Source organism: Gastrolobium bilobum, unplaced genomic scaffold (genome assembly GCF_033153095.1).
Source record: "Gastrolobium bilobum isolate Gb01-03AN ecotype WA unplaced genomic scaffold, APGP_CSIRO_Gbil_v1 utg5190, whole genome shotgun sequence".
Classification (NCBI taxonomy): domain Eukaryota; kingdom Viridiplantae; phylum Streptophyta; class Magnoliopsida; order Fabales; family Fabaceae; genus Gastrolobium; species Gastrolobium bilobum.
The window spans coordinates 7211-18461 of record NW_026897720.1 but is presented as its reverse complement, the minus strand read 5'-3'; the positions used below and the strand labels follow the sequence as shown (position 1 = coordinate 18461).

General features: G+C 32.8%; 2 protein-coding genes across 2 annotated transcripts; both read right to left on the bottom strand.

Moving 5' to 3' along the window:
* Positions 1–5106: 5106 nt before the first annotated feature.
* Positions 5107–6443, bottom strand: LOC133309580 (extracellular ribonuclease LE-like). The gene is made up of 4 exons (XM_061510367.1): positions 6339–6443; positions 6086–6241; positions 5428–5626; positions 5107–5330 (listed from the first exon to the last, which is right to left on the bottom strand). The coding sequence occupies exons 1-4, from the start codon at positions 6441–6443 to the stop codon at positions 5107–5109; spliced, it is 684 nt and encodes a 227-aa protein (XP_061366351.1).
* A 1873-nt stretch (positions 6444–8316) lies between these two features.
* LOC133309578 (pentatricopeptide repeat-containing protein At2g02980, chloroplastic) lies at positions 8317–10409 on the bottom strand. The gene has a single exon (XM_061510365.1). It carries the CDS (start codon positions 10385–10387, stop codon positions 8564–8566), a length of 1824 nt encoding a protein of 607 aa, XP_061366349.1. The 5' UTR covers positions 10388–10409; the 3' UTR covers positions 8317–8563.
* Positions 10410–11251: the final 842 nt, after the last annotated feature.

The following is an 11251-nucleotide window of genomic DNA, read 5'->3' as shown; positions in this document are numbered from 1 at the left end:
TTATACAGAATGTTATTTTGAGTTTGTGGACCCATGATGGGCTATTATGGACTTCTGTTATAATTAATCTAAGTCAGAATCCAAATGATTGAGGGCTTATGGCTTTGTGGGAAGCCTAAAGACATGAAACGTAAAAAGAAGGCGTTGTCTTTATGTCATATGCTTGTAGAGTATAAATATTGATATGATTGTTGGTCCAAACAGATTGTGATTATGTTGTGTGTGGACTTTGAGCGGGTGTGGACCTTGGATTGGTTCGATTACTTAGAGGTAAGCTTTCGTGTCCTCGGTTTAGCCATTGTTGGTTCCACCATATCCCATGGAGAATGGTCTATATGCATGATGTGTTTTCATGTTTTGATTTATTGAAATGCTTTTGAGCTGTTAAGTGCAAATGCCTATGATATATATGCAATGATTCGCCTAGACGGGATAGTGATCCTGTGGGCAGGTACGACATGGACGTGTACTATGTGGGTAATAGACGTGTGTAAATCTTGCATTTCTCTGGCCAATAGAATAGTTAACTCACATGACATGATTATTTGCTGCATTGCACTGATTTGGAACTTATATTGTTAAACTGCTTTTAGAACTTATATTGCACATGTAAGTGAGCTTGGGGTGGAGAAATCCTTGGGGACCGCTTGCCTTACTGAGATTTCTGTTTAGAGATCTCACCCCACGTTTGAGGCGCTTATTTCAGGTCTAGGTAACCCAGGGATTGAGACCTCTAGCGGCAGGAGGCCGAAACTTAGTTGATTGTTATGCCTGATGTCCCTGTTTAGTGTTTATGCCTTACCCTTTACCATATTGATTGTATTGAGACTTGATGAGTATGTTGTTATTTGGTGAGCATGGCGATTGTCCATGCCACATTGATTTGACGCTGTTTAAGTTATTTCGAGTTGTATTAATCTTTCAGGATCTGTCTGGTCTACGTGTTGTAGTTCCGTGACTAGAGACACATTCAGTTATATTATTTATTGAGGTTATTCAGTGTAGATAGCTGTTTATTTGCAATTACATACAGGTAATGTTTTGAAAAAGAATTAAGTAATCAACTTGGTAATTGATAATGACGCCATAATTGAAAAGAAAAAGATATTTCGCATTTTAATTAAGCGTGACTTAATACGATGACATGTTAACAAATGGGTATACACAGGGTGTTACAAGTGACCTCCTCCTAGAAATTTTTTTCAGTAAGTGTGAGTGAGGACAAAGCACACTAAAAAGTCTTATATTAATTTATGGGGATGTTACATGAGTAGTGAGTGCAACTAATTTCTATAGTCTAACTCTTTTTAGGCTATAAAGAAAATAAGGGAACTGTTATGTATAAAAAAAAATAAAAAATTAAGGGAACTGTTACTTTTAAAATAAGGAAAAATATTTATTGTTTTTAAAGGATATAATTTTATGTTATTTTAAATAAAATAATCATGTTATTTAGTAGTTTTTTATGTTCTCTTTTATAATACTCTCTACTTCTAATTTTGTGAAAGATAAAAAATATAAAAAGCAAATAAATATATATCAAAATACGATCATTTTATTAAAAATGAATAAAATTATGTCTTTAATAATAATAAATACGTTTCCCTAAAATAATAAATAAACATCCCAAGATTTATAAAACATTTTTTTTTGTGCCAAATGATTATATTATACGTCAGCATTTTTAAGTCATAACTTTATTTTTATTTTTAAATTTAATAAAACATTTATTCACATTTAAAGTTTTATTTTTTTCATTTTCTTGATTTTAGTTTTATTTTTAACATTTAATATATAATAAGACCATGAAAACTTAAATTATTAGCATTAGAATTTCAAAAAAATTATAGGACTATAAGTCTACAAAATTACTTTTTTTTTTTATAAATATTATCGGTAATTTACTTATATTTTCTTAATATCTGTGTGTGTGTGTGTGTTTTTTTGGGGGATGTCTGAACTTGACCTCTTTGTGAAATAGAAATACAAGATAAATAAATAAAAGAGTTCGGATATAACTCAAATGTTTTGAATGGAAACTGGAAAGTAAGATTACAGGTCTTTGGTTAGATCTAAACTTAAAGAAAGAAATTAGAGTTGAGCAGTAATTGTTATCAGATAGATTATAGATATAAATATAACTCACTGCATTTTTTTTAAAACAGTATAATCATTGTATAAATAACTACACATTATATGTCTCTCTCCATACTAAATAGAATTTTTTTAGTGGGCATACTGTAGCCATTTGGCATTTGGAATTTTTTTTCTTTTTTTGTGCCAGAATTTTGACAAAATTTCTGTCCCTGTAGCATTACTGTTGTTAGCGTTTTGTTTATTTATCTATCAAAGTTGGCTTCTAAGCCTGTTATTATTCGTGGATCCAAAAAAATTTATAATAATGCCATGGGTGAATCAGTTAGTTTGTTATGAAAATTATTCTAGAATATTCTTAAAGTATAAGATAAAAAGTAGGCAGTATGGTAGTACATGTATGCATGGATTCAGAATTGTTAGTAGGAAAATTTGAGGATCTATGGAAGTTGAGATTTCTAGGTTTATTTTGTTGCATTTTATATTGTAAGGAGCTTGGCTCCATGTATGTTTTCTGCAATTATAGATTTATAAAAATAGGTTCCAGCAATTTGGTATCAAAGTACTACAATCCTAAGAGTGTTTTTTGATCCACATATCAGGAGGGGAATGAAATACAGATTTACAGTGGTTCCAAAATTCTTTGGAGAAGGAGGAGATCATGAAGTTTGGGGATGACTAATCGATTTGGAACAATTTTTCCAGATCGAAGGAATCCATGAAGATCAGAAATACAAGGAAACTGTGACAGGGCTCAGAGGGAGTGCGTTTAACTGGTATCAACGATGGAAATGAAGATGGAGGAACTTTGAGAAGGCATTCCTAGAGAAATATTTACCTGAAATTTACTTGGTAGATGATACAGAATAGGAGACGTCAAAAACCTTGAAAGAAGAAGAAGAAGTTGCAACCGAAGAAACAGAAAACAGAGAAGAAAAAAGGAAGCGTAGAAGAAATTGAAAATGAAAACAAAGAAGAACCAAATAAAGCAGAAGAAAAGGAAAACACAGCTGAAGAATCAGAGAAAGATAAAGACGCAGAAAAGGAAGACGAAGCAGAAGCAGAAGCAGAAACACTAAGATAAAAAAAAATTGGATATCACAAAAATATAATGCCAAATGAAATATTACCTAATTGTAAAAATAAAAAATAAAAAATTATAACCCGGCGGGTTGAACCCGTTTTGACTCATTTCTAGGCGGGGCGGGTTGAAGTGGGTTGGTGGGTTGAAAACCTCAATCCAACCCGTCCCATTTTGGCGGGTTGACCCGCCGGGCTCAACCTATATTGCCACCTCTAAACACAAACTAGTATCCATACTAGTGAGGTGGGGTCTTTAGGAACCCAATGAGGCAATAGTGCAACGATGAGCCAAGGAAGTGGAGGCATGCTGGCCAACAAAAAAACCAACGTTGCTGGAGTATGGAGAGTATCACGGTTCAGGATGTTGTTGGAGTTTAATAACCAGAGACGCATGAATTTACTCTTCAAGAGCAATGCTCATTTGCGGTGAAGACATGGAGGTTCATGGGAAAAAAATGGAATTAAAGCTACTAATGTGGTCAAGGTTCTTCAAACAATGGGATCCGGGTGGTTGTTTTCTCACATCATCTACTTTCTTCCTCACCTTGAGGATAAGGTGAATTTTAAAGGGGGTATTGATGGGCCATGGGCCTAAAAGTAGTGAATTAGTTTGTTATAGAAATTATTCTAAACTATTCTTAAAGTATAGGATAAAAAGTAAGTAGTGTGGTAGTATGGGTATGCATGAATTCAAAATTGGTTAGTGGGGAAATTTAGGGATATCTACGAGTTGAGATTTCTAGATTTGTTTTGTTGCATTTTATATTGTAAAGAGCTTGGCTCCATTTATGTTTTCTGCAATTATAGATTTATAAAAATAGGTTCCATCAAGGATCCAAAAAAATTTATAATAAGGGATGAAAATTAAATTTTAAAATTATAAATATTATTAAGACTAATAAAAAATACTAATTATTATAAATACTTCTGAAGGAATGACTTTTTTTTTGGTGAATAAGGAATGGTTAATTATTAGTACTAATAGTCTATTATTATTAAAAAAATTATTTTATATATAAAATAAAATAAAAAAATTTAGGGAGGTGCAGCATATTCTACCCCTCCCCTAGCTCCCCCTGCCTGCTACGCGGGAAATAGACGAAGTGCTAGTGATGATTTATATAGCACCGATACCGACACGGGACACGTGACACGATACGATACGACACTCCGACACGTTAATTCTAAAAAATGTTATATTTCGACACGTTAGGACACATTTTGATATTAAATAATATTTTTAATTTATGTAGTGTATATTATATTTAATATTCAATAATTTAACAAAAAAATGAATTTACACTTATAATATTCATAAATTTTGCAAAGAAATATAGGATATCCCAAATATTTATATTAAACTCAATAAAATGGTAATCGTAATCCAACGAATCTAATAGTTGGAACTAAAAAATCAACGCAATGTAACATTTGAACTTTTTTTTGAATTTCTATAACGCGTGTTGAAGTGTCGGGGAGTGTCCGAGTGTCGGGAAGTGTCAGACACGACACGTCAGGATTTTTGAAGTGTCAGTGCTTCATAGGTGATGATAATCTTACGTGCCAAAGGCATTTTTCTCTTGTCGAAGAGTAATCTTATGATGATGGTAGTTAGGAAGAAGAAACATAACCAAAATGCAAATTATTCATATTTTTCCACGCTTGGAGTAACGGCTTCTCAATGCATTGATAGTCTTTTGACTCTCTTTTCATATTCTTCCTTCACTTTGTCAAGATCTGTTAGTTTGTCTCAGTAAATTAATTTGAAGGATTAATTTTAAGAAATTAAAAGTAGAGGGAATTCTATAAATTAAATTCCACTTTAAATTATAATACCAATCGGTCACATTTGGATATGAAAAGGACAACAACATGTTAAATGAACTTGAAGAGAAAATAATCTTATAGACTTGTAGTCATTCCTAGATATTAAAAAGATGGGAACTCAATATTTGATCCACATTTGCCATTGGGGAACACAGGGCACTCAAGGAAGCTTGATCCAGAGGTGTCCACACACAAGTAAACTTGGTATAGCTGGCTATTACCAGATGAATCCACATTGCACTCAATGAATGGAGTATACCCAATAGCATCCTTTATAGCCCCTTTAATGCTGCTCAAGCTGTAGGACCCCCCATCTGGTTGTATTCCTGTCACAAAGTGCATGTTTCTCAGCTATTTGCTAAAATCATATTGCTATCATATAACAAAAGTATGTATTAGATTAGACCAGTTTTGAATATGTACCTGCACTTGTAAGAGCTTGGAGTAAGTTGGCATTTTGTTTCAGGTTGAGAGCTGCTGCAAAATAGTCATGTTGCTTAAGGACTGACTCTGAGCAAGTGCCATGTTTGTCCCATTCATGGGTCCAGAATTGTATCCCATTGCTGCTTGGACATGCTAGTGTGGGCCAATTGCTTTGCAAATTGCTAATGAGATCAGATATCTGTCATCATATACACAAACAAGTTAGTGGTATATATTTAATCATCATAGTAACAGAATACTTTTTAGGATTAAAATAAAATATATTCTATTTGGCTATTGAGATTCTGATTTGAGGTTTAAAATAATTATTTATTATTTTATTTAATCTTTTCCCTGCTTAGCAATTATGGCATGAAAAGTTTGCATAAGGACACATAGAAAGAATAAAAGGTGACGACCGGTTGCCACAACTTAAAGTTGCATATCAGAAAACGTTTGTCTTGTTAGGGAACAAAAAGGAAAACATATTTTATGACTTGTAAATTGGATACAATGATTAGATGGGAATGTAAAGCTTAGTCCTTTTGGTTCAAATGGAATAATTAGGAGAAGAAAATATAGAAAAAGTACTTCTTGTGATGTATGTATTATTTATGATATGCAGCTTGTCCAATTATTTGTTTCGTAAATGAAATACCTGAGATTGCTGAAAAGGGTTGTTGGAATCACAGTTAGAAGGGTATGAACCATCATTGTAATTAGGCCAAAGACCATGAATGCCAAAATCTGCATCAGGCTTCCCAGTTGTTGGGTAGCAACAACTTTGCTTTGTGTCACAGTATGATCCTGGCCACTGCAAATGCAAAATCCCAAAAATTGATTTTTTTTTTTTTTTTTAAGGAGATTCTTCATAACTCAAAGCATGACCTTTCAATGAAATTTTACATTACCTGCTGAACAAAGTAGAAGAAATCAAAATCCTGTGAAACACAGAAAACTGATAAATACTGTAGCAGCAGCACAAGCTTAATCAAAATGGATCCCTTGAACTCCATCTTTGCTTCACAAATGAGTTGGTGTGATAAGTGTAGTGATTTTTATGGTTTTGAGTGGATGCCACAGTTATGGAATGGTATTGGTGAATTGATGAATTTATAGGCAGAAATTGAAGGTAAAAAAATAATAAGGTATAGTATCTGGGCAGGATATGCTCACCCCTCTATGTTAGCGTATGGAATGGTTTACATGCGTTACTGTTTACAATAATAATTGTGTCATGTCGGCACCTTTTTTTAAGTGCTTTCATATTAGGGACCAATAAGGTTGGTACAATGGTATGCAAATCTTAATTTGTTTATAGCTCTTTGATGTTTGTAGCTATGGCCGAAGCCAAGAGGAAGCACCTTTGTTCATACGGGAAGGTGACAATGCTAATTCTGATTTGTGTCATGACCCCCGTTGAATTCTTTAATGTATATTCAATCTTTATTGTAGTTCTGCGAATGCCTTCACATGGAAAATTGATGCTAGTATAAAGTCTTAAAGTGTTAAAAAAGAGGGATTTTTATTTTTTAAAATATGAAGATTTTTAAATATTTATATTTCAGTAAAAAAATGAAGAAATTTAATTTGCAAAAGTAAAAAAATAATAAAGTAATAATTGTTTTTTTTCCATATTTTTTTATTCTAATTGACATAAGTATGTGGATATATATTTAAGAATATCTTATTAGATATCTAATTGATATAACTTTTTTTCCTTATTCTAAAATACTTTTTTAAGCTATACATATTATATAAATATATATGATAATATAATATAAAATAAATATATAATAGATATAATTTATTAAGCATTTATTTCATAAAATAGGATTGGTTTTTATTTTGAAGTATTTTTGTTAGGCAAATAAATATACTGCTAATACTCACGAAGCGTCAGGCACAGGCGCCGCTCGGAGTGCTAAACAAAATAAATTGTCTAATTCACACCCTGGAGAGTATTTTCTAGATATTTCATGTGTACCAAACATGTCATTGAGTTTTTTTTTCCCCTTAAATACAAATGCGTTCACATGGGAAATTGATAATGTTAGAAAGTCTTGATTTACAAATTCGAAATCAAAATCTTATTTCGACCAAACTGAGACAATTTATTGAAATATCATCACAATTTAAATATATATTTTTAGGAAAAAATATTTATTCTTTTAAAGGATATAATGTTGTGTCATTTTAGATCTTAACCGTTGATTTCTATCAATCAACGATTATAATTTATTGGATCAAATGACATAACATTATATCCTTTAAAAAGACAAACGTTTTTTTCGATATTTTTATTGGATACAACTTAGATTTTTTATTCTATCTGATTTATTCTAAAATCAGTCAACTCTTAATTTCTTTTTATCATTTTTTCCATTTATTTTTTCGTCGAAGTTCATGTAAATTCTAATTTTCAAATGGAAATATGCTGAAAAAAATCCTTCCGTCACAGTATATTATTCAAAAAAATTCTCCATTTTTAACGATTTTGAGCTTTAGTTCCACATAAATCTAAAATTTGTTGTTTTAAAAATGAAGGAATATCAAAAGGGGTTAATTTAAATAATACATGTTTAATTCCGCTTAAGTAAAGTTTTGGGTTCAAATTCTTGTGAATGTAAAAAAATTCCTTTGGTAGAATTAACTTAATCATAATGTGAATATTCCCGGCTCAAATATAATTGTCTTCTGTAAATGACACCTGTAATTTATCCGGAAAAAAAAAAATGAAGGAAATAAAGGGGATACACTTTGTTAACTGTTCACAATGATAAAATTGACAGTTTATGCAATTTTAAATAACATTTACAGAGGAGACAAGTGATTCTAGAGTAAATCATGGAGAGGTATATGTCAAAAAACACCAGCAATAGGAAAGTGTTATATTACATGACAATTAACCTGAACCTTCCAAGGTAATAATATATACCAACATGTACATGTAACTGTTTACTAGTTATCTGAATTTGATACATTACAAAAATTACAGGAACAAACCTTTCTTCTTCCGGGCTGCATATAGTGGCTATTTCAAACACAAATAATAGCAATTACGTATGTAGCAATAAATAGACCATTTTTATTTATTTATTTGTGAGAAAATCGAATATTGGCTCAACAAATTCCTCTACCAGTAATCCCCACAGGAGCATTTCCCATCTTTGAAATGATGAAATCGCTGAACATCTCTGAGAATAATCTGCCTGCCAAAGATCAATGATATAAATTTAGCAGCATTATGACAGTCCCCACAGACTCTAAGGTTCTTGACCACACGAATTGTTGTTCCAGGGGGTGTATTCAGAAGCCCAAAAGTAATGGCCAATTTCTCACTGTGATATCTAAGAATAATTTCTTTCTCTTCATCTTCAATGTCTGCATGAAAGACTAGAGATGTGTCAGCTACATACCCAGCCAGCTTCAATTCCTTTACCAACTCATCAAGGGCATGGTGCAATATTGTGGAAGTTGAATGAACTCCTTCCCCAGAGAAGAATTCATGCACAACATTGTTGACCTCTATAGAGCTACAGCCAGGAATTTTTACTGCTCCTTTGTCTATCATCATTTTCCTTAAATAATTCACATCATCCCATCTTCCTGCTCTTGCATACAGATTTGACAAAATAACATAATCCCCACCATGGGAATCATCCAGTTCAAAGATTCTCTGAATTACTTGCTTTCCCATTTCAACATTGCCCTGACTGCTACAGGCAGATAGCAATGTCCGCCACAGAATTGGAGTTGGCTTAATTGGTAATTCATCTATGAATTTATAGGCTGCACCCAAGCGTCCAGCTCGACCAAGCAAATCCACCATACACCCATAATGCTTGATACTAGGAACAATTCCATACTCATGAGTCATACTATGGAAATACTCAAAACCTTCCTCTACCAATCCATTGTGACTGCATGCATACAATATACCTAAAAAAGTTATCTCATCAGGCTTCACTTTTCCCTTCTTCATCTCTTCCAACATAGATATGGCTTGGGAACCATGCCCATGTGTTGCATAGGCAACAATCATCGCTGACCACGCCTGTGTGTCTCTCCTAGGCATCTCCCTAAATACAGAAACCGCATCATCCAAACTCCCACATTTAGCATACATATCTATAAGTGCAGTATTTACCTTTACATATTGATCTAACCCGTTCTTCTTAACATACTCATGTATCCACCTCCCTAAGTCCAATGATCCTAGCAAAGCACAAGACGAAAGCACAACAAGCATCGTGACATCAGTTGGTTTAAGACCAGTTTCCTGCAATTCTCTGAACAAAGCTAAGGCCTCATTGGGCTGACTATTCCGAGCATAACTTGTAATGATTGCATTATATGAAACAACACAAGGTTCATCAATCTTATCAAAGACCCTTCTAGGAGCATCTATGTCCTTACAGGCAGTGTACATGTTTATGAGTGTTGGGCACACGTATATGTTATCACTGAACCCAAGTTTGACAGAAAGACAATGCAGTTGCTTACCTTCCTGCAAGGCCTTAACCCTTGCACAAGCCTTGAGGAGGGAGGAGAAGGTGTAATCATCTGGAAGGAGGCCAGAGCAAAACACTTGAGAAAACATCAGGATTGCTCTAAGTGGGTCATCGAAGCGAGCATACCCACGTGCCATGGTGTTGAAAAGGACTATGTCTGGTTGAGTAATTTGGTCGAACGCACGGTGGGCATGGTCCATGGAAGCTGTTGTGGGGTTAGAAGTGCAGAAATTTATGACCTTGGTGAGAACATTGACATCATTTTGAAGGTGGCTCTTGATGGTGTAAGCTTGAATTTGCTTGAGCTCTCTGAGAGAGGTGCATTTGGGTATGAGAGAAAGCAGGTAAGGTAAAGGTTCAAGTGCAAGTGTAGCTTCATATCTTGGTGTTTCTGTGTTGGGTTTTGTCGGAGAAAGTGAGGTTAATTGGAGAATGGGTGCTGCCATTGTTGTGACACTAAATCCTTATCTTGAACAGTGTCTGAAAATTGAGACATGAACATGACATGAAACAGAGGAACAAGAGAAAAGAAACAAATGGATAGAGTGATAGACCGTCCGGTTCAGATAAACCGCTTTTAAGGTCTAAGTAATCTGACCGCTTGAAACTCTCGAAAAAGAACCGATGAACCGGTTTGGTAAAATATAACCTGTTAGTTTTCTACAAACATTGCAAACTATGAATCATTAACTATGATTAATTTTAAGATAATCAGTTAGAAAAGAGAACACTAATCTAACAAAGGAACTTATGGTGGATTATGTTCTCAAGGAAATGATTTTTTTATTTTTATGTTTAGGAAGACGTTTTGAAAAATAAATATATTAGTCAACAGAACTTATTTTTCTATCAAAATAGGTCAAATATATATTTAATAACTATTATTTTTTTAACAAAAAAGTTATATTTAATTTTGAGAACACAGTCTTTTTTTTTGGTGGATGATTTTGAGAACACATTCTACTATCTCAGTATTTACTATATAACGTGTCATTTGAATTTAAATTTATTTTTTCGTTCTCCAAAATTATTTTGTAATATAGATTTTGAAAAATATTTTAAATAAGAAAACTTGTTTGAATATAAATAATTGAATCAAAAATTTATCCACAAAATTAAATAGAAGTTGAATTTACTTATAAAAAAACTATTAATAAATCTTCATAATTATTAAATTGCCATTGTAAAATAAACTAAAATTAAAAACAAACTGAATTTATTTACGAAAACGTCATCTACAAATCTTCCTAATTACAAATTGTTATCGTAAAAATAATGAAATCAAAAAAATATTTTTTGTCAATATCCCT